The 23,281-nt window shown below is 40.4% G+C and overlaps 1 protein-coding gene across 1 annotated transcript; it reads left to right on the top strand.

Annotated features, from left to right (window-relative positions):
* The first annotated feature begins 5,018 nt into the window (after positions 1–5,018).
* tollip (toll interacting protein) lies at positions 5,019–22,899 on the top strand. The gene is made up of 6 exons (XM_074665942.1): positions 5,019–5,212; positions 7,634–7,783; positions 14,358–14,540; positions 15,804–15,956; positions 16,853–16,937; positions 18,598–22,899. The coding sequence occupies exons 1-6, from the start codon at positions 5,180–5,182 to the stop codon at positions 18,813–18,815; spliced, it is 822 nt and encodes a 273-aa protein (XP_074522043.1). The 5' UTR covers positions 5,019–5,179; the 3' UTR covers positions 18,816–22,899.
* Positions 22,900–23,281: the final 382 nt, after the last annotated feature.

Raw genomic sequence — 23,281 nt, 5'->3', positions numbered from 1 at the left:
AAAGCAACAGAGGCCTGACTGTTGGTCCCACAATTATCTGACTTCTCTTGCTTGTAGTGTTAGCAAAGCTGTTTTGGACATTTTAACCACACAAAATAAAAGATAAATGAAGACTACAGATTATGAAAACCTCTGCATCATTTTTAAAAAGCTGTTTTTTTTCCATGACCTCAGGCTTTACATAAACACATCACGGTGCTTGACGGGTCCATTAGCAGGTGTTTGTTTAGGGCCTGGTGCGACAAAGGAGCTTTGCCCTCAGTCAAAGCACTCAATGTTCCACCTTTTCTTTTCTGCTGGCCTCACCAAGGTGAGAAAGTGTCCATGCAGAGGCTTCAAACTGTCACAGTGAGCTTGGAAACATCCTCAGCCACATTGTCTTTAATGTCAACCTGAGCCCTCTGTGTAAAGAGGACACTCTGATCTCACAGGCTCTTTGTGTTGATCTTTGAGAGAACACTGAGTCTATTCATCTCGCCTGAGCCATGACAGAGCAAGCAGCAAGAAAACTTGAGGAAAAGCATCCGCTCAGACTAAACTCCAAACTTCAGCTGACCAGAAACTTTTCGCCAAAACAGAGAAGAGAAAAGTTCCCTCACAGTTCAAGCAGAGCATTGTTCCAGCACACCAAGGTCAGAGAAAACAGCCGGTCTCACCTTCACCTGTCAGTGCTGCGCGACAGAGCAGGTGCAGGCTGCGTCCTCTCTGCTCTGTTTGCTGTGCGGGATCAACACGGATGATAAAATCCTCTACAGCGCCACAACCGCCGCTCACGCTGTCTTTAACATTCTTTGGTGTCACACCCAGCACAGGTACAACAACCAGGGCAGAGCTTTTTTCCTCCCCTCGAGGAAGAGGAGGTCGGTTAGCGGATTGCCCCATCTCCCTCCCTCACACACACACACACACACACACACACACACACACACACACACACACACACACAAACACACACACACACACACAAGCACTGCCCTGCAGGGATCTAATAACCTTGTTTGTATTGTGTTGCTGAAAAGTGCAAAATCAGGTTCAGCAGGTGCCACAAAACAAACCCTCCAGGGCCGAAATAGTCGACAGAAAACCTTTGTCAACAAAAGGCTTTCATAATAAAACATTTGTTCATCGACTCTGTAGGAATTTTTATTCTTCAAATGGTGTCAGTATCCAGTTATCAGAGCATGTTTAGTGTCAAATCATTCTGTCCTTGCTGTCAAACATCATCTGTCCGGCTGTATATTTAACAGCTCCACCAAGAATAGTTATGTAACACTTTAGTTTTCACATTTTTAAGACTTTACTTTTAAACTTATAAATACTCCAGGAGCCACAGGGGAGAACTGTGTCCAACTTTGGCTCCCTTAGACTCCAGGAGAAAGTGATGATAAGCTGGTGGTCAAAGGTCATTCTGAGCCCCTAAAATGAGACTGACGTCACACCACTGACTGCACTTAAAATGGGCAGCTTGTCCCCACTCCCTTAACTTGTACGAAAGTGGACCCCTTCTGCAGAAAAAAAAAAAAAAAAAAAAAAAAAAAGAAAGAAAGAAGAAGACAAGGACAGCTGGAGTCTGTGAAGTGGGATACTCAGAGTAAGGAAAAGTTCAGTGTTTCAATCAGGAGAGACATATACATCAGAAAGAGTTATGAACAGATTTAATGAATAAATGCAAAGAAAGTTTGGCAGTTAGACCCCATCAAACCCCATCACCTGCACATTTCCTTCTTACAAAGACTTAAACTGATAAAGGTTAATTAACCTGTGAACCAATAAACATCTACTTCTTACAGTTTTATTTACAGCTTATTAACAGTGCTTCTCATACGGACTGACTGACTGACATCATCTGTAAAGACTCCACAGGGTGTGTGTGTGTGTGAGACCATGAAGAGGGCTTACAGAGCAAACAGTGTCAGGCTAAATCAACACAGCTCTGCAATGACTCTGCAGTAATGATTAACTGGACAGGCATATGAAAGGGTTTCCATTAAGTTTCTATTGGGTTAAAAAAAGAGGAAAAAGTCAAACATAAAGGCAAATTGACCTTGCAAAGGTATTGTATGTTTATCTACTTTCTTTCTTTTCATATCTTTTGTGTTGCATCTAAAATCCATCTGCTGCTCAATGCACTGTAACCCAAACAGGACAGAATGCTTGAATGCTGTACTCCAGGAGCTGGAGGACATGCTGGATGAGGAACTTCTTGTTCTGTCTTTAATTACAGTCCCTGGGTACTGGGTACAGACTCATCTGCAGCCGTCAGAACTGCAGCGGGTGAAGTGGTTGCGGTCACAGACTCCTCCATCAGTGGATCAACAGCAGGAGTACCATTGCCAGTGCTAACAGACCGAGGAGCCCGCTGGGAAAGAAGAAGGGTGCCTGGAGTCTTCACCACCGGCTCTCATTCAGCTCCAGGTTTAAAGCTTTACAAATGTCAGCGTGTCTAACAACAACTGTTGGGCTGTTATAAGAATAAACTTAGATGGCAGATAATTCAGGCTTCATTATCACTCCTGTTAGCGTAGCCGATTAGTATGCTACAACAATTTCAATGTGCCAGACAAACCATGTGTGTGTGCGTGTGTGTGTGTGTGTATGTGTGTGCGGTGTGTGTGTGTGTGTGTGTGTGTGTGTGTGTGTGTGTGTGTGTGTGTGCATCAGAGCAGAACTTCGCTGTGTGTGATACAGAGCCAAGAACTGTAAACATGCTCCCATGTAGTGACAGAAATGACACTCTGTCCTGTGAATTAGATAGATAACAAAAAGATATTGTAACGTTATTATTCCTTATAGAATAAGACATGTTGTTTACATCGTGCTAGCATAGCTAGTCTGTTAATTCTCCACTCCTGTGTATACCATCATACATCTCAATAGCCCACTCAACTCTTATACTACTCTACTTCTACAGTATTACCAAATGCTCATGCGTAGTAACTGTACTTGTCATTACAAACCCTTGCTAAGAGTTCAGTTTAATACATGTCAAAACACACATCCTAGGCACTTCAATCTGTCAAGTATGAACATGTTGCATGCAAAATGTTTTTTAAACATTTGAAGAAAACATTGATTTTTGACTTTGCTGTAAATGAACTACTCTAATTCTTTCTGCCAACAAACTTACAACTCTGTAGCTTATTGTTCAGTGGGTCTGTCCTGTGGTTTTCTAGATCTGGTAGACCTGTCACAGGTCTCTTAAGCTTGTTATATTCACTGTAAGCAAAACTTTTCAAAATAACTACAACATCATCAGCTACATCTCCTGTGGTGTCATCCTCTCAAACATGAACAGCAGCAAATGTGGGTAGGAGCGAATATTGCCACAAACAACTTTACCCTTGTTGTAGCCCGTTCTCTATCAATCTCCTGTTTAACTTTCTTCTGCCTTTGACCTTCTTTTTTCTTTGTGCCAGTACAGCTCAAGTGTCCACCATCACTACAAAATAAATTTAAAAAAAAAAACATCCTTTACTTCAAGAAAAACACAGATCTCTCTTCTCACTGTTGACTTTTTTTAGCTGGCGTGGTGCTGTCACAAGGACTTCTATGTGCCTTACATTTTCATGATAATAAAGGAAGTCCTCACTCGGGATTAAGCTGAGCACAAAATATGGTAACAGAGCATTTCTGTGAACATGAAATAACTTTTGGAGATGTGCTGGAGCTTTAGGCCCTCTTGTGGCATAACTTGGTACTGAATGCTTAATTAGAATACATGTAAAATTATGATATAACTCTTATTTACAACTTTACATATTTTGATAATTCAGTTTCAGTTCAAATATATTATCAAGTGTTACCATAGTTCCATACACTACATCATCTCATTAAAAGAGATGAATATCAGACAGAATATATGATTTTATTCCCAATCTTGATCCATCACAATAGAATTCTCTGAGAAGTCAGGAATTAATCCAAGTGGAACTTAAGCCACTAAAATATATTTTTCTGTTCAGGGATGAAAGAAAGTAACTGTAATTTGGCAATCAATAATATGTATCTCTCTCTCTCTCTCTCTCTCTCTCTCTCTCTATCCATCTATCTATCTATCTATCTATCTATCTATCTATCTATCTATCTATCTATCTATCTATCTATCTATCTATCTATCTATATATATATATATATATATATATATATATATATATATATATATATATATATAACAGAAAAAACAAATAGGGAAAAAAAAAAAACAGAAAAAAAAAAAATAGGGAAAACAAAACAACAGCAACAACAAAAATAAGCCCCAAAACAATTGAAACAATTCTGACATGTTTGAAAAGGAGTAGGAAGAAGCATCAATTTATGTAATCCTACCCCTTCTCCTATTTATAACCCAGTAATGATGAATTTACTGTTATCTATTTCTTCATCACAAACTCCCTAAACATAAATCATATTATCATCTGTTGACACTAAATAAATAGACAAGTAATTCACATACATTTGGGGGTGGCAGTAGCTCAGTCGTAGGGTTGCTGGTTCAAGCCCAGGTGCGGTGCAAGATTGGAACTGGGCTGATACCTAGGGAGGTGTTGGCTTCCATTCCTGAGCGCTGTCAGGTGCCCCTGAGCAAAGCACCAAAAAACCCCAACTGCTCAGCTGCGTGCTGAAGGTGCAGCACCATCACTCTGACCTCAAATCAGTGCATGTCTTTGTGCAGAAGTGCTGTTTGTGCATGTGTGTGTATATATAGCATGTTCAGAGTGTAAAAATAGAATTTTCCCCAAGGGGATTAATAAAGTATATCTTCTACATCCATAAATGTACACACGTTATATCCCTTGTTTTCTATATCTGTTGATTATCATACAAACTAAAAGTTGCATATGAATTTATCTGTTAAATCTAAATCTAAAGGCTCAACAGTCAATCTAAAGTTTGAACGTTAAATCACAATGACAAAATATTGAAAACCATTATCAATTCGGCATTGACAGTCTTGTGCGGTAGGTGGCGGTATGCACCAAAAAGCTGTTTGCGATCCGCCTTTAAAGCCAAAGAAAAAGAATTGGAGGAAGTTCAGACGAAGAAGACGCATCAAAGCGTAAGAAGAAACACTTCCTGCCCAGCAGTAATCAAAGAAGAGTCATCAGGGGCTCCTGGAGTGGGAAAATAACGGCACACAGAGAGGACTAACAAGAATCCGGTCATATACAGAGCCGACACCATGACTACCACCATCAGCACCCAGCGGGGACAGGTAGGCTGCGGCTGGAGCCGCACTCAGTCTGTCATCAGGCACATAGCTCGACGGGACTAGCTTCACTAATGTCTAATAACCAATGCCTCTGATAGCTCATGAACGGACTCAACAGCAACATGTGAAACACACTGACACTGAGCGTACAGTGGTGATGATACGTGCTCAGCATAGCCCGGGTTACGTAAGGTGTAAGCCTCTCGGATTAACGGGTCCGCTGTAATGTGGGCTGCGGAAGGAGTGAGCCCGACTGCTGAATGCTATGTGCTCATTTCTTCCTGTTTACAGTTTAACACTGAAGCTATCCTCAGAAACTTTTCTGTTCACAGTAAGAATGCGTTGCTTTTTGATTTACCTTTAATTTTGTGTTAGCCTTACATAGAAAAGTGTAATGCCCTTTTTACTTGATTGAATACATTGAAATATTTACCTTTTCAATAATTCCCAAACTGAGATATAACCTTTGAAACTCTGGATGTAGCACACGAGCCTTTTCCCTTAAACCCTATCAATTAACAATTAACCCTGTCCCTTTTCCGTTTGAGAAGGGGAGAGGGACTTGGACACCTGCAAAAACCATTGGACAGGTGGAACTGCTTCCAGAAATATATACACGTCTCCTACCATCATTGTTATGATTTGAGGAATAATTTACATTGACATGTGAGCAGTCTCTTCACACGGTGATACTTCAACTACCATTATTATTTTTATTAAAAAGTGATCTGGGCAGTTTTGTTCAGGAAATTTGTAACAGACAAGCAGCCCTTCATTCCACTCATTTCCCCTGAGGTAGCCCTCAGCCTCAAAAAAGCTTGGTGATCCCTGATTTAAACTGACTTAAATAACAAATGAATAAAAAGCAGATTTGAATTTTCGACAAGTTTTCTCTTTATAAACACTGTAGATGCACAGGTCCAAAGGCCTTGAGATGACAGAAATTAAATCCCAACTATAATACAACATCACAAGCAGTTTAGTTTGCCTGGACGTTTTAGTTTCACTGTGATTCACAGGTGTTTTTGTCATGATTGATATTTCCTGAAGCAGTTTCTGTCCAGCTGAAGGCTAAGCCCAAAGTGCCACCCTAGGCGAGCATCTCTAGGACCAAATCGACAACAATATAACCAAAATAAATAAATATAAAAGAAAGTAAAGTGATAAATAAGCGATAATACTGCAATTGTAAACACAGCCGATCAGAAAAAAAGGTATTGAAAAGAATTACTTTAATAAATTGGGAAATGGAAAGTGTATGGTGACACCCCAGTCTCTTCCTGTATCTCCATCTGCTCTTCCTCCTCCATCAACCCAGCAGGAACCCTCCTCTCCCTCGTAGATCACCTCAACATTTCTTCCTCCACCATGCACAGTACTACTAGTACCATTCATAGAACAACCACTGGTTGAATATATAAAAAGATGAACTTTGAAAAAGATAAGTCAACAGAGGCAAAAAGCAGGCTTTAGCAAGAATACACAGAGAAACACGGCAAAGCGACACTCAAAACTTCCGGAAATAAAATACGGAAACTATTTTTTACAACAAAGAAAATACTAAAGACAAAGAGGACACCTCTAAAACACTGGTAAACCCTCACTGCATGCACCCTTTCTCATCCTCTGTCTCTGCTCTGATCCTCTTTCTCACTCTGCTGCAAAACTCAACATTACGCCTGCAGCGCTGCCGCTACTGTGTCAGCGCAGAGCTGCGCTTCTCAGCTTCCAGGATCTGTTGGAGTTATACTGACAGCATAAACAGTCAAAGAGCAGACGCCACAGCATTTAGTGTTAAGGGTTAACCTCAAAGAAGCACACCATCTATAACAGCCTGGAGCAGCATGTCCACTCAGAGATCCTACAGCTCTGAGGCCCATCACTGAGATGAATGAACAGGTTTGCTCTCTTCTCTGCTCTCTTGACATGGGCAGACAGAGCCACAGCTGTCTTATAAACCAGCCTCCACATGCTGAAGGGACATGATCCACCCTTGAGTTGTTATTATTATTATTATTATTATTATTATTATTATTATTATTATTATTATTACATTTTTTATTATTATTTTTATCTTTTTTTTTGGGGGGGGGGGGGGGGGGGGGGATGACGACACCACAGTTCATGATTTTTCAAGTGAAACTTTTCTAGAGGAAATATTTTATGGGTTGACCTGGAGATATAAATATTAAACAGAGGGGAAGGATCATACCCTGTGTAAAAAGGTGAGACAGAGTTTTTGATGAGACAGGGGATTTGGACTTTTATGCCTTATAATCAAATAAAGTTTTCTAAAAACTTGACAATTGAATCCTGTCAAAGGTGAATGGATTTCTGAAGGTGTGTTGTTGTCCACTGATTTCAGATATGTGGTCTGTCTTTAGCTTTCAGTCTGCACCTCTGACTGTGTGTTTGTGTGTTCAGGTGTACATTGGTGAGCTTCCTCAGGACTTCCTGCGAATCACTCCAACCCAACAGCAGCAGCAGGTCCAGATAGATGCCCAGGCAGCTCGGCAGTTGCAGTATGGAGGCTCAATAGGCACTGTTGGGCGTCTCAGCATCACGGTGGTCCAGGTAAAACCCCTTTTCTTTGCTGTCGCATGAACAACAGTCTTGTGTAATCCTGTGCAACATTATTCACATCACACCATCTGTCTTTATGAGCTCACCTTCAAGTCAGGACCTTCATGTGATCTCACTTTCTGCTTTAAATCAGATGAACAGGAAACTGTTAGAATTTAAAAAAAAAGAAAGAAAAAATTATCACTGAGTTATCACAAAGTTATCACTAAGTTATAACTGAGTTGTTACTAACTCATCACTAAGTTATCACCGAGTTATCACTGAATTATGACTGAGTTATAACTGAGTTATCACTAAATTATCACTAAATTATTACTGAGTCATCACAGAGTTATCACAAAGTTATCACTAAGTCATCACTGAATTATTACTGAGTTTTCAATAAGTTATCATCAAGTTATTGCTAAGTTAACACTAAGTTATCACTGAGTTATCACTGAATTAGTACTGCGTTATTACTCGGTTATCACTGAATTGTCACTCTGAATTATTACTGAGTTTTAACTAAGTTATCGTCAAGTTATCGCTAAGTTATCACTTATTACTGGGTAATCCCTGAGTTATCACAAAGTTATCACTTAGTTATCACAGAGTTATCACTGAATTAGTACTGCGTTATTACTCAGTTATCACTGAATTGTCACTCTGAATTATTACTGAGTTTTAACTAAGTTATCGTCAAGTTATCGCTAAGTTATCACTTATTACTGGGTAATCCCTGAGTTATCACCAAGTTATCACTTAGTTATCACAGAGTTATCACTGAATTAGTACTGCGTTATTACTCAGTTATCACTGAATTGTCACTCTGAATTATTACTGAGTTTTAACTAAGTTATCGTCAAGTTATCGCTAAGTTATCACTTATTACTGGGTAATCCCTGAGTTATCACAAAGTTATCACCAAGTTATCACTAAGTTATCACAAAGTTATCACTGAATTAGTACTGCGTTTTTACTCAGTTATCACTGAATTGTCACTCTGAATTATTACTGAGTTTTAACTAAGTTATCGTCAAGTTATCACTAAGTTATCACTTATTACTAAGTTATCACTGAGTTATCACCAAGTTATCGCTACGTCATCTTTGAATTATTACTGAGTTTTCACTAAGTTATTATCAAGTTATCGCTAAGTTATCACTTATTACTGGGTAATCCCTGAGTTATCACAAAGTTATCACCAAGTTATCACTAAGTTATCACAGAGTTATCACTGAATTTGTACTGCGTTATTACTCAGTTATCACTGAATTGTCACTCTGAATTATTACTGAGTTTTAACTAAGTTATCGTCAAGTTATCACTAAGTTATCACTTATTACTGAGTTATCACTGAGTTATCACCAAGTTATCGCTACGTCATCTTTGAATTATTACTGAGTTTTCACTAAGTTATTATCAAGTTATCGCTAAGTTATCACTTATTACTGGGTAATCCCTGAGTTATCACAAAGTTATCACCAAGTTATCACTAAGTTATCACAGAGTTATCACTGAATTTGTACTGCGTTATTACTCAGTTATCACTGAATTGTCACTCTGAATTATTACTGAGTTTTAACAAGTTATCGTCAAGTTATCACTAAGTTATCACTTATTACTGAGTTATCACTGAGTTATCACCAAGTTATCGCTACGTCATCTTTGAATTATTACTGAGTTTTCACTAAGTTATCATCAAGTTATCGCTAAGTTATCACTTATTACTGAGTTATCACTGAGGTATCACTAAGTTATTACTAGGTTATCACTAAGTTATCACTGAATTGTTACTCCGAATTATTACTGAGTTTTCATTAAGTTATCATCAAGTCATCACTAAGCTATCACTTATTACTGAGTTATCACTGAGTTATCACCAAGTTATCGCTACGTCATCTCTGAATTATTACTGAGTTTTCACTAAGTTATCATCAAGCTATCACTAAGTTATCACTTATTTCTGAGTTATTACTGAGGTATCACTAAGTTATTACTAGGTTATCACTAAGTTATCACTGAATTGTTACTGAGTTATCACTGAGTTATCACTCAGTTATCACTTAGTTATCACTGAATTATTGTGACTGAGTACGGCCAGTGGTCACACCACTCAAGTGTGAACTATTCTTCAGCAAGTATCATGCACATGCATGGCATGCCTACGTCATCATGAAGCGTGGGTTTACATGACCATACAGGCCATCGTACGTCGTGAATCATGCCTCATGTCTGTGTGCTTGTGCTCCTGCATGAAGTGAACCGTGCTGAAGCCCACCTCTCTGAAGCGTGCCAAAGCAGAGAAGTGAATCGTGCTCAAGCAGGACACGTTTGCAGTCACACTGGCCAAACGATCCGGACTTTACGGTTGAAGTGGGCTCAAGCATGGTACAGTTTGCCAGTGTGACCACGTTCTTAGTTCATTTTTATTGATAAACATTTTTTTTAAAACAGTAGGTCACACACCCCCGTCCCACATGAGGAACGGGGGGAAGGTCTAGGTCAGGAGTGGGCAAACTTTTTGATTCGTGGGCCACAATGGGTTCTAACATTTGACAAAGGGGCCGGACCAGGAGCAGATGGATGGAGTGCTTTGGTAACCCCACCTCATTGGAGAAAAAATACACATCTTGGGATATGAAGAAAACATGTGCTTTAATTTCAAATGAAAATGAAGAAAAGCATTACAACAAAATATCAGACTATGGAATGAGTCATAAAACAATGAAAATCAAATGAATTAAATGTGCCTTTTTTTTTACTACTAACCATTTCTATTTTAAAGCACTGAAAGTTTTGTTGTCCTTCAGGATATCACCATCACTCTCCTCCTGACTGTCTTCTTTTTTTCAAAAACGGTAGGAGTTGCAGATGTAACCTACTTGTCCTGCTCCTTCTATTCGATTTGTTTCCCCGGTGCCAAAAGTCAACAACGACCAGTGCAAGGACGAAACATTGGCAGCAAGTCAGTCTGTGGAGCGGCGTTATATTTGATCTGTTAAAAACTTTGTTGAGCCTTTAACCCTTGTGCACTGCTTAAATATACTGTACGCTCATACTGTTAAGGCTGTTTTCAGCCATTAACTTTTGACTGCTCTAAAAACCCATCCAATCAGTATTTTTTTCTACTTTTTTCACACAAATCTCTTAATTCACTTCTGCCCTGCTCAAAACTACCAAGCATTGAAAAATAATTTACAAATTTTAATACCTTAAGGGCAATGAAACTGATAGAACATCACTGATTATGGGAGGGTTAAAGACGAAATGACCTATATTCTATATAAAAAGCCATCAGAAACCAGAGATTTTTTACGTGACATCATAGTCTTAGATATGTCAAAGATTTGTGGCATCATTGATTTTTAATCATTTCTCATTTTTTTGTAGCATGAATTTTTTTTCGAAAAGTAACGCTGGTGCTGTTATGGCTGTTTTCAGCCACTAACTTTTAACTACGCCAAAAACCCATCCCATCAGTATTTTTTTCTAGTTTTTTTTTTTTGCTAAAATCTCTTAATTCACTTTCTGTCCTTGTCAAAATTACCAAGCATCAAAAAATTAATATTTTTTTTTACCCCTATTCCATACTAGATTCTTTTCTGTGTGTGGTTTTTCTCTCATTCCCTTTCGGTACCATTACATGGTAGTAACATGCTGAGTCAGAATTCAACTTGAGGCTGTGTGTTTTGTTTGTCGAGTCGAGTTGGTGAGAAAAAAGAAAAATGACATGATGGGTCTGACCTCTGTGAATTGATCCTGGAAAATAATGTAAACATTTACTCCAGCTCTTAGAACTACGAAGGGTACACTCAGACTAAACAAAAACAAAATGTAGAGGGTGATTATGCACCTGCCACCTGCTTGCTCCATTCCTGCGCTCAGGTCTTTCACTCATCCTCATGATCAGTTTCTGATGAGAAAAGCGGCTGAAAGCTACATGGAGAGGAAGCTCAGCATCATTGAAGCTCTTGAGATGGTCATAGATGATTCTTCTGACTCTGAGCCGCAAAATGGTCGCGTTACCTCACACCCCACATGGTGACACTAATGCACCAAATTCGTTGTTTTCTTTTTGTGTGTGTGTGTGTGTTTTTTGTGTTTGCTTTCTTTTTTGTGTTTGTATTCTTTTTTTGTTTTTGCTTTCAATATTGTTTTTGTTTTTTTCTTTTTTGTGTTTGTTTTTCAAGATGAATCATCTTCAGAACCTGACACCATCACAACAGACTCAGGAGAGTCAGATTCTGAAGATGATTAATCTTGAAAAACAAACACAAAAAATAAAAACAAACACCAAAAAGAGAGCAAAAATATAAAAAAAAACCACACACACACACACACACACACACACACACACACACACACACACACACACACACAGAAAAAGAAAATGGCGAATTGGTGCATTACTGCCATGTAATGGTACTGAAAGGGGATGAGAGAAAAACCACACATAGAAAAGAATCTCGTATAGAACAGGGGTAAAACAAATTTATTAATTTTTTAATGCTTGGTAATTTTGACAAGGACAGAGGTGAATTAAGAGATTTTAGCAAAAAAAAGTAGAAAAAAGTACTGATGGGATGGGTTTTTGGCGTAGTTAAAAGTTAGTGGCTGAAAACAGCCATAACAGCACCAGCGTTACTTTTCGAAAAAAAATTGATGCTACAAAAAAATGAGAAATGATTCAAAATCAATGATGCCACAAATCTTTGACATATCTAAGACTATGATGTCACGTAAAAAATCTCTGGTTTCTGATGGCTTTTTATATAGAATATAGGTCATTTCGTCTTTAACCCTCCCATAATCAGTGATGTTCTATCAGTTTCATTGCCCTTAAGGTATTAAAATTTGTAAATTATTTTTCAATGCTTGGTAGTTTTGAGCAGGGCAGAAGTGGATTAAGAGATTTGTGTGAAAAAAGTAGAAAAAAATACTGATTGGATGGGTTTTTAGAGCAGTCAAAAGTTAGTTGCTGAAAACAGCCATAACAGTACGAGTGTACAGTAAAGTTGTCCACAGTGGCTTTAAACCCTTTGAAAATATTTAAAATCATATTTTCAAAATGCATGTAAAAATAAGGTTCCTGCCCAAAATTCATTCAATTTGCTGTAATACACGTAAAGTTATGGTCAAATAACTGATAAAATTTTACCCCAAGTGGCAGTTTTCAGCCATAGCAGTGCACAAGGGTTAAATTAGCTGCCAACATCTGAGCAGCAGCTTCCTGTTCTTCTGTTGACAGCTTGCTAGCATAGTTAGCATGCTTTGTGGCAATGTGACGGCTAATATTATACTCTTTAAAAACCACCACAGTTTCTTGGCATATGAGGCAAACAGCAGATGATCGGTATTCAGTGAAAAAATATTTAGTTGTCCACTCCTTATTGAATACTTGACATTCTTTGTCCACTTTCCTTTTCTTAGGTTCGTTCATCTTTACAGAAGGGCTGATGGGTCAGAGGGTAAAGTGCAAACAGGGAGTTATAGGCCTATGCTTCACCTCAACAAAGACAATGTATCTACAGTGCACCATCTAGTGGGAAAACATCAGAACTGCAGGGAAAATAAAACATTAACAAGGTTTATTCATTTAATTTTTTCAAGTTCGGTGGGCCGGATTAAAACGTTTAACGGGCCGCATGTGGCCCCCGGGCCGTAGTTTGCCCATGCCTGGTCCAGGTCTAATGAATAGAGTGGGTCACTCACAGTGGTCGGTAGGTCTCAGCCAATTTGCAAAAGCAACAACATGAATGCAAAAGCCACAACACAACAGAAGTACAGCCAGAAGGTTGTGGAAGTTACGAGGATAGTTATTTTAACAGACACAGAAAAAATATATAAGTAACTAAATGATTGTTTTTTTTACTTCAGCTATGAAACATTTGGTATGATGCTAACATTATGACATGACTGATTCATAAAGCTAAAACATGACATATTGCTATTAAATTGAAAAAAGTACCATGAAGAATATCACAAGGTGACACCCCTACAAAGCTTTACTTATCAAAGCTGAAGTTAAGAAAGAAAATCATTTACTCTTTTCCACAACTTCTCTGTGTGTGCAGGGATAACTGACCTCTTTCCACTCCCACTGTGTGTACTTCTGCTGTGTTACTGCTTTTGCATTTGCGCTGTGGCTCTTGCAAATCGTCTGAGACCTACCAGCCACCGTAGTAACTGGATGAGACAGTTAGAAATGTAACTGTGCTAAGACCACAAAGTGCCTGTGGGGATCAAAAGGACCCTAAAATAACTTCAAAATTTAACATGAAGCCAAATACAAGGCGACAGACTTGTGCGTGTATTCAGAAGATTACTCCAGTCTAAGCAGGAGAAAATGTTTGAGTCTGAAGGTCTGTTTAAGAGAACTTCAGACTGAATAGCTAACTTCACTATCGGCACACAGGGGCGAGTATTATTTTCTAACTCAGCTTCACTTTTCATGTGCTGATTCTCTTAGCAACCATGTCTGTAGTAAAGCTCACCAGCTGGCAGTATGCCTGGGTGAAAAAAGATTTCGCTGATTCTCACTGGAATTTAACAAATGTTTTGACCTGTTTTTCTTTCTGAACAGGCTAAGCTGGCTAAAAACTATGGAATGACCCGGATGGATCCTTACTGCAGGATCAGACTGGGCTATGCAGTCTATGAAACACCAACTGCGCACAATGGGGCCAAGAACCCCCGCTGGAACAAGGTGATCCAGTGCACTGTGCCTCCAGGAGTGGACTCCTTCTACCTGGAGATCTTTGATGAGGTGAGGGCTTGGAGGGGTTAACCTGGTCTCGTTAAGCTGAGTCATGTTAAAGAGAGGATTCAGTAACGATGATGGATGTTCAGACTGAGCTTATGCAGATTTTTAAACCTCTACATCAGGGTTTCCCAAACTCTTTTCAGTAAAGGGCCAAAAAACAATCAGGGTGGAGGGTCGTGGGCCAAAACTTAACATCTATGATGCAGTACATGATAATAAATATGCCTGTAGCATAATTGTGTAAAATAAATACTCAAGTACTAATACAAGTAATCTTTACTGCATTTCACAGCATGAAGTTACTGAACATCCATATGATACAAATACTGGGCCTGTGTCTTCAGAGATATTTAGTGAAATACAACCTGGGAAATAGTAATCAAACTGGACTCCTGCTTTAGATTTTTTCCCCCTATAAATGACAGCTGTATTTACATTGATTTATGAAGATCATACTCTTATAAAACAGCCACTTTCTGCCTACATATCAGGCAAACTGCTGTGGGATCCATTTCTGTAAAAAAGTACTCGTGTTCCCTGCTACTTTTTAACTTCCTCCTGTCAGAGTGACACTGTCTCATACCCAGATCTCTCAGATCCATGACCCTGCATCCTTTCACTCTCTGGTCATGGATCTGAGAGATCCTGACAGGACTAGTGCCACCCTACTCCCAATGTCACACAGTGTTAGTTTGTGGTCAGGAGAAAAAGTGCAACAGTAAACAGATCATGAATTAGAAATTCAGGCTGCGGGCAGCGGGATGAAAAAAAAAAATCCCTGGTGGGCCAACTTTGGCCTGCGGGCCCCATATTGGCCAGCCCTGCTCTACATGTTCACATGTAGTAGAAATCCCTGAATCTGTTTTTGGACTGATCAAAACCCTCAAACTAAAAGTAGCACCAGATCTCCAGGAGACTTGCTGAAATGATGAGGTCATCACTCAGCGACCTTCTGACTGGTTGATGACACATTGGAGGTCTGTCCCTAGCTCTGCCCCCAGCAGGTCTCCAGGGGGCCAACCAATCAGAGGGAAGGGGGTTTGTGGAACAGGGAGCCTGAGAGACAGCAGCTGAAACAAAGTGTTTCAGACAGAGGCTGAAATAAAGGTTTTCTGAAACACCAGTAAAAAAAAATAGAGTTTTATTTAAGCTTTAAATCATGTGAAGATGCTACAGGGTTCTTATCATTTTAGTTGTCTTGATTTGGGTGAAATAAAACTTTATCTTGAAGTGTAATGTTGTGTTTTCTGCTTTTTTGCCAATCAGAGGGCGTTCTCCATGGATGACAGGATAGCGTGGACTCATGTCACCATCCCCGAGGGCCTGAGAGAGGGCAACGTTGTTGACGAATGGTTCAGCCTCAGTGGCAGGCAGGGGGATGACAAAGAGGGCATGATCAACCTGGTGATGTCGTTTGCTGTGAGTAAATCTATGAATATTTCTTTAGAGAAGCTCTCATTGGAAGTACACTCTACGTACAGAAAATCTGCTCTACTTTGTATAAGGCAAATACAAACAACATATTTAACAGCTGACCTCAGCCTTTGCCTCAGTCCTAAGAATTGTTAAATGAAAAGACAAAATTCAAAGATTACATCCAGGTCGGTCCTCAGAAAATAAATGACAGTTTCATCCAAGGTTTTCTCTCCTGGATTTCAATGAAAATATATTTTTCTACATTGTTAATGTCCCACTCGTCTTTTTCTTGGCTTACACTTGCAGTGTTTGTAGTTTTAAGACTCCTTTCAACCAGAGGGGGCTGTGGTTAACCAATGCCCGACATCCGTAAAGCTGCGGTTTGGAGTGGACGACAGGCGTAAACGTATAAAAATATATCAGGTTTCCCAAATACCCGGCTACGTGTGGACATGGCCTGAGTCATGGGCCCTACATTCAGAGACTGTAGTCCCCATGGAGGGAGCCTGGGTTCAGATCCGGGCTGTGGTGTCTGTCCCGCATGTGTCTCCCAGTTTCCTGCTCTCTTCACTGTCCTGGCCTCTGCAAACAGAGGCGTGAGGCAAGCTGAGCTGGCGTAAATGAAATGTAGGATGTTACTTTTTCTATTACACTGCAAACCCAGAGAAAGCTTTGATTCAAACCTGGTTCTCTGGAAATGAATCAATGTATTTTGAGGTTTTCAGCTTTTCAGTGCTGGATGTTTCTTCCAGTGATGTGGGAAAACTGCAGAGAACCACAAAAAGAGAGGAAACATGGGGATTTGATCATAATGAGATGATGCTTATCACAGAAATGTCTGTTTCCTCATCAGAGGAACCCTGGAGTTCAGGGTCTGAGGATCTTTGTTCTTGTGTCAGTCCTTACCTGCAGGAATGATGACCCAACCTGTGGTCCTGATGCCCTCTGTCTACCAGCAAGGAGTGGGATACGTGCCCATTGCAGGTTAGATACACACAGGATCACAGCTATCAGTCTCTCTGACACACACACACAAACACAAACACACACATATTTGGTGTAGCAGTATGACTCAGGAGTGTGATTCTCCAAACTCATAAAAGAGGTTAATGGGGCTTTTGACTGACACAAAAGGAAATGTCAGGAAAAGTTTCAAACTTTTCATCGTCTAGGGATGGGTACCAAAGCAGGTACTTTTTTAGGTACTGACCAAATTCTGACAAAAGTACTGGGTACCGATTCATGTAAAGTCAAAAGGTACCATGTTTAGGTACCTAAATGCATCCTTGTGACTTTGAGGGAGTAAAACAGTAGGCGATTTTCCATGCTGGACATGAACACAGCATTCCAAGTATATATATTGAAGAATAAATATGTTCAATTGAAAAAAAACATATTATTAAACAAATTGATATTTTTTACCACATTAACACAAAAGTACCCAAATTTGGTACCGTTGAGTACCGGGATCGATTGCAAGGTACCAGGCATTGGTACGGTATCGTTTCAAATGTGAAAGGTACCGATCCCTATCATCGTCACATATCCGTGACTGACCACTGTGTTAAGCTACCTTGGAAGGGCTGGGACGATATGTTTTTCTCTTGCTGTGATTCTTTTACAGTTTTTGGGATGCTGATTAAATTAAAGTTGCGTTTCTTTGACACATCCGATTCAAAGTTTGCTTTTTGTAACACCAGAGCCAGTGGAAAAGTTGAATGATGGTGATGATGATGATTATATCAGGAGCCATATTTTCCCCAAAAATGCATAACACACGAGTCAGTCTTTAGTATTTATTCAAGGGATCTGACATCGCAATATTTTCCAACCCAGCTCATAAAGAAAGACTAAAATGAAGGGTTTAAACTTGGTGAGTCCCAGCCTCTCCCAGTGTCCCTGCACAAAACAGACAGGGCTGAGGCGCTGTTGATTAAACTGATAGCTAATCAATGCAATTTCCTGTTTACGTTAGCATCAGGCTCGCGCCAAGTTTGCTGTGTTGTTTTTGAAACATTGGGAGATGTATAACTTGTTGAATGTTACAGTGCTTCGTTGGTAAAACTTAAAACTGACAGGAAATTCAGGGAAACAAAACGGGGGAGGACCCAAATGCTGATGAAAATTAAAAGATAAATTAAACTAAATTCAAAAACCAAAGTTCAAACCAAAAACTCTAACCAAAGAAACAAAACCAAGAAGCACGGGAGACAGCGACGGCATACAAAAAAAGAAAAAAACCTTCTTGCATTAAAGGCAGCACCTGCAGCCAGATAACTTGTAGCGCTTTGTTGCACTTACTAAGGTTTTCCTTTCTGTCTAAATTCTTGCTTGTGTTGTACGTCGCTTTGGACAAAATCATCTGCTACATGAAACTGTAGAAGCTGTAGAAAAAGATCATGTACACGTGTGAAACAGATTACGATCTTTTAACCATTAATCACACAGCCCTGATTCTGGGGTCCTGGCCTGTGGTCTAACACCCACAGATCCTGCTCTGACCTGCCAACAGCAGAGGGTATAGTGTTCTCCCTGCTGAGGCAAGCTGACACCTAACAGGGTTTGAATGCTTTTAAAAAGAAATGAACACACTGGTGCGTGGTTGCATGTTTTTGTGTAAACGTGGTCATCTCTATGATTCAAGGAGTGCCTGCAGTCTACAACCAGGGTATGGTTCCTGTGGGAATGCCACCTGCCATGCCGGCTGTCCAGGGGCCCGTGTGCAGTGAAGAGGACCTAAAGGCTCTGCAGGACATGTTTCCAAACCTGGATAAGGAGGTGGTCCAAACGGTGCTGGACGCACAGCACGGCAACAAGGATGCTGCCATCAACTCTCTGCTGCAGATGGCCGAGGAGCTCTAGATGCAGAGCTCACGCTCACCGCAGACATGCCAACACAGCCACTGACTCGCACTCACACCTTCAGAGTGTGGTTGTCTCAGCCAACATCCCGCTGGATCCCACACCTGTCCCTTAGACCCTGGAAGCGTCACGACCGTGTTCACTGCACATTAGGAAACCACTCTTCATAGGTGCCCCTCTACTCCGCACCAACATGCATCTTGTACACCCAGTCTGGACTACTCAAGTCTACTCAGTACAGCTGCCTGCTATAGTCGTCATTAGGATCAGTCTCCTCCTGTGAACTTAAACCATTCTCTTTATTAGACACACAAATTAATTCATTAATGACAGCCGTGAAGCAGACAGAGGGAGTAAGGATTTAAGATTTGACTCAATCCACACTTTTGGTTGTTGACGAGACCTGTTGCTCTATGTTTGAGTGATTTGTGGGTAAAGTGTACAGACTGCACTGCAGACTGTCGTCTCTGTTGATCAAGTGCAGTCTGATTGGTCTGTGTTATACCATGAAATGTTTGTATCCTCATTGTATATTTAATCTGGTCATGTGTGCAGATTGTGTCATATTTAAAGGAACACTGCGCTAAAGCACTTGCTCAACATGCTTTGAATAACATGAGCAACGGAAACACTGGTGGGTTCTGATTAAAGCAAAGCCAAATTTAGTCCAGCCATGTAGTGAAATTTCCAGACTGGATGCAGAACATGATGCAGATTCTCATCATTCCAGTTCATCTGGGTTTATTTTCCACTTGATCTTGAAGTGTGACACACTGCAGCTTTAACCTCTGAAGACCCCAGCTATTGTCTGGTGTGCATTTTTTAAGTCACCTGGCTACTTGGGATATTTAAGACCTATAATAATTAAACTTGGTCATTGTAGACAAAATTTGATGATTTGTGTAATGAGTTCTCAATTTTCTTGTTTATTATTAGTGTTCTTTGACTTTAATATGTTTTTTTTTCCACCAAAATGGGTGGAATGTTGTGATATCACCAAGAGATGATGTGGGCAGTGTCCCTAAATTTGGCTAATGGGTCAAAGTTTGAAAAACTGAAGTACCATGGGTCCGAGAGGCAGAGATGTAATGTCCACATGTGGACGCTGGGTCTTTAAGAGGTTAAAGTTTACAGGTGGTGAGTTTTCCCTTTATCCAAGAATTGCAATAGCTTTGTTTTCTCAGTTGTTTCACCATCCTTTTTCCTGTTTATTGTCATTAAATCAGAGTAAATCTGTTTATTTGAGTTTTTAGCACTGTGGTTAGCACAGAAGTGATCTGTGATAAACAGTAAAACTGCTGATTAGAAAAGACACACAGGCGTTCGTCAGAGAAACCCATGTTAGGGTCTCAGCGAGCAGGTCATCACATTTCATGGAGAAGCTGAAAAAATGCTTGAAAAAGTCAACAACCCCAGGTTTTGGAGGCAGACAGACAGTGCAGCTTTTGTTTGGGGCATACCTGGCAGGGCAAATACCACAGGGTGGAGTGAGAACAAATGAACATGAATGATCCAGGATTTGCTCTGCTTTTAGCCTGAGTTCCCTGATATAGCAGGAAGAGTAGAGCCAGGAATGGTGACAAGAAAGTTGTCTTGCCATTTGAAGACGATGGACCGCGCTCATGTGTCCTTGGTTAAGGAGGTTCATGCCACATCCTTTTGGCCCTCACAGCCTCAATGGTACAGTTTCCACCAAGTGGTTCAGTTCAGCATCCTGGTACAGCACCCATTTTGTAGCAGTTTCCATTGACTAATCCTGGGACAGGTCCCCAAATTACTGACCTGTACTGTACCACTTTTTGGTACCCTTCTCTTGGGGTGCCAGACATACTCATCCAACCCCAGAAGGTGTGACAGCAGCGGCTGTATTTCTCCTGGTGGCTCACAGCCTTCTCTGAAACAAAGCTTGGTTAAGCCTTGTAACAAAGAGCCACATGCCAATCACAGAGAAGAGCAGTTGCTGGATGTCTTCATCGTTGCGTTTTGTTTACCATGTTGTGTTAAAGCACATTCCAATTTTTAAAAGGATACACTGTGTCATACTGCTATGGTGTCACGCTATTACCTAGCTGACGCAGCTATCGGCATCTGGCTAACACGCCACCTGCCAAGAGGGGGCATGGTGGAAACGCAAACAGGATCATTCTTTATGGATCCAATCCGTACCAAACTGTAGTGATCCGTACTGGACCACTTGGTGGAAATGGGGCCAACGTGTCCATCAATGCTACTGGGAGCCTTTAAAGTTCAGCTCCACCTTAAATCTGTCTCTTTGTGATGAAGTGTAAACAGAGCTTTAGCTGACATTGTTAGAAGACATGTTCTGCTCTTGGTTTATGTTCTCACAGACGTTAACATCTCATTGGCAGAGAACAAAACCTAAAGTTGCCTGGAGTGCTCAGCAACCACTGTACATTTTTCAGACTGAATCTTGTCTGTTTTGTTATTGTTCACTAATCTTTTATTGTCAGCAGTCTGTTCATGGTCTCTCTTGTTGTATTTATTGGGATGTAGTTATTTTGCTTTTGATAGTATGCAGAGTTTCTGTGTTAATCTGAACAAAGATGATCTGATCTAAGTTTTCTTTGGTCTGACACATTTGAAGAATGCACTGAATCATCTGGAACTAATTGGGAGAAAAAAAAATCTAATCTGAGGGATTGAAGCTTAGGAGTAAGAGCCTTCACAGTGATAACAACATGTCTGCAGAGTTTACCTGTAAACCATTCTATGAGTGTGGTTGGACGGTTTTACAAGAGGCTCAAGAAACACGGAGCCCACAGCGTTCTTCTCAAAGAGTCGTCCCTGGGCAGAAGACCTCTTTCATGAGCTGTGCTTCAGATATTCATGGTCCTAAAATTTACATCTAATGTACACATCCAAAGCAGGGAAAGGGTTAAAGGAGTTCACTCATGGGTCATGGTTCTTTAAAGCTTGGGAGCACTGCCCCACTGAGCATCCTTCGATGGCTGATGCGGTGATCTGTCAAAAAGGTCAGAGGCCGTGCCGCCAAGAATCAAAGATGCTTGTGGAGCAAACATTAGAGCCTCCTTTTCACTGGTCCTGTGGTGTCATGAGAGCACCTTAGCCCCTGCAGACTACTTTGAATTTTCTGTGAACTATTAACACGGCCTCTTTACTTAAAAATGAGGCTCTACAGCAAAGACTGGATGTTCAGGAACGCACTGTGGACTGTGCATTAAAGTGAAATCAGAGCTTTAACATGCTAAGCTTTAGTACAAGTCTTGCAGTGATATTGAAATTTGTAACTGAGGTTTTCTTTCTTATTAATCTTGTTGATGGGGGCCTGTATGCACATCCAGCCATTAGCCAGGAAAACAGACTGTTCGTCCTTACGGTGAAGAAATGTTTGAGTGGTTTGCATGAGCCAGGTTACTGCCCCAACAGAGAATGAATGAGTTAGATGCAGACCCCACCGTTACAGGCGCTAACGGCAGGATTACCTCACCTGTTGGGGTGTTCTAAGGTGGACGTCGAATAAATCGAACAAATCCTTTGAAAAAAGATGGCAATGTGAAGCTAAACGGCAAATTTAGATGTAGTTCCCACAGAATTTGAGGTAAGGGAGACAGTCAAAGTCTCAAACCAGCGAGGCTCGCTGCCGTTAGTTTGTTTGGCTCTTCGCTTTCATGTGTCTCGGTCCTTCCTAGATGTGTGTGGTGAATGTTGGAGTCCATCAAAGCTGCTTGTAGAGTTGTGCAGTTCAAAGGAACTGGGCTTTGCTGTGAGGCTTGTTCCACAGAGCAGCTTTTTTATTTATTTTATTCTCAAGTTTTCTACTGTACGCTCAGAAACACGCCATCTACTCTGTTCGAGATCTTTATCCAAACCTTCAGTCCCATGGACTCGCTGATAACAGCTGTTGAGTCTACAGTCTCGTATTAAAATGTCCATGTCCTCTGATGAATAATGTTTTTTTTTAATCTTCTCTTAGTCATACCATGACCACTCACCAGGTTTATTAATTTCTACACGTAGTTGGGCGTCCACAATTCCAATTTTTTGGATAGGGATGTTCCAGATACCACAGATGTACGACACTCAGCAGCTGCCAGGTGTACTTGGTTTAAAAGGCGATTATTTACAGATGTGCACGGAGCCTTTGGGTAACAGAACTTTAAAGCTAATGGTCCCTGGGTAGTGACTGGATGTGCATATGGGCCCTGATCTGATTATGTGTTGTGAAGGCGCTTTGTCTGCTAAACCTTGTTTTCTGCTAAAGGCTGCTCACAACGCCAAGTGATGCTAAATGTGTACAAACTGTTGAGGTACAGACTGCACAGCTGCTGCATGGAAAGAGAGGATGTCACTGGCTTTATTTTATGTTTATTTGAAAATGAATAACAGTAGTGTTGGCAGAAGCTGCAATTCAGTTGAATACTTTGAAGTAAGGAATAATACTTAGGAAAAATGCTTTCATTTGATTTTCTTTTGAAGAAAGCTCA

The sequence above is a fragment of the Halichoeres trimaculatus genome, unplaced genomic scaffold (genome assembly GCF_033239565.1).
Source record: "Halichoeres trimaculatus isolate MK-OKI-2021-1 unplaced genomic scaffold, fHalTri1.1 fHalTri1_scaffold_3, whole genome shotgun sequence".
Classification (NCBI taxonomy): domain Eukaryota; kingdom Metazoa; phylum Chordata; class Actinopteri; order Labriformes; family Labridae; genus Halichoeres; species Halichoeres trimaculatus.
The sequence above is the reverse complement of the archived record's forward strand: the minus strand, read 5'-3'. Positions and strand labels throughout refer to the sequence as shown.

Bases quoted from the DNA above. Each gene is read 5' to 3' on its own strand.
- tollip (XM_074665942.1), top strand. From the start codon at position 5,180: ATGACTACCACCATCAGCACCCAGCGGGGACAG. The intron at 5,213-7,633 runs GTAGGCTGCGGC...TTGTGTGTTCAG, and splicing joins TCAGCACCCAGCGGGGACAG to GTGTACATTGGTGAGCTTCC. The intron at 16,938-18,597 runs GTTAGATACACA...CTATGATTCAAG, and splicing joins GGGATACGTGCCCATTGCAG to GAGTGCCTGCAGTCTACAAC.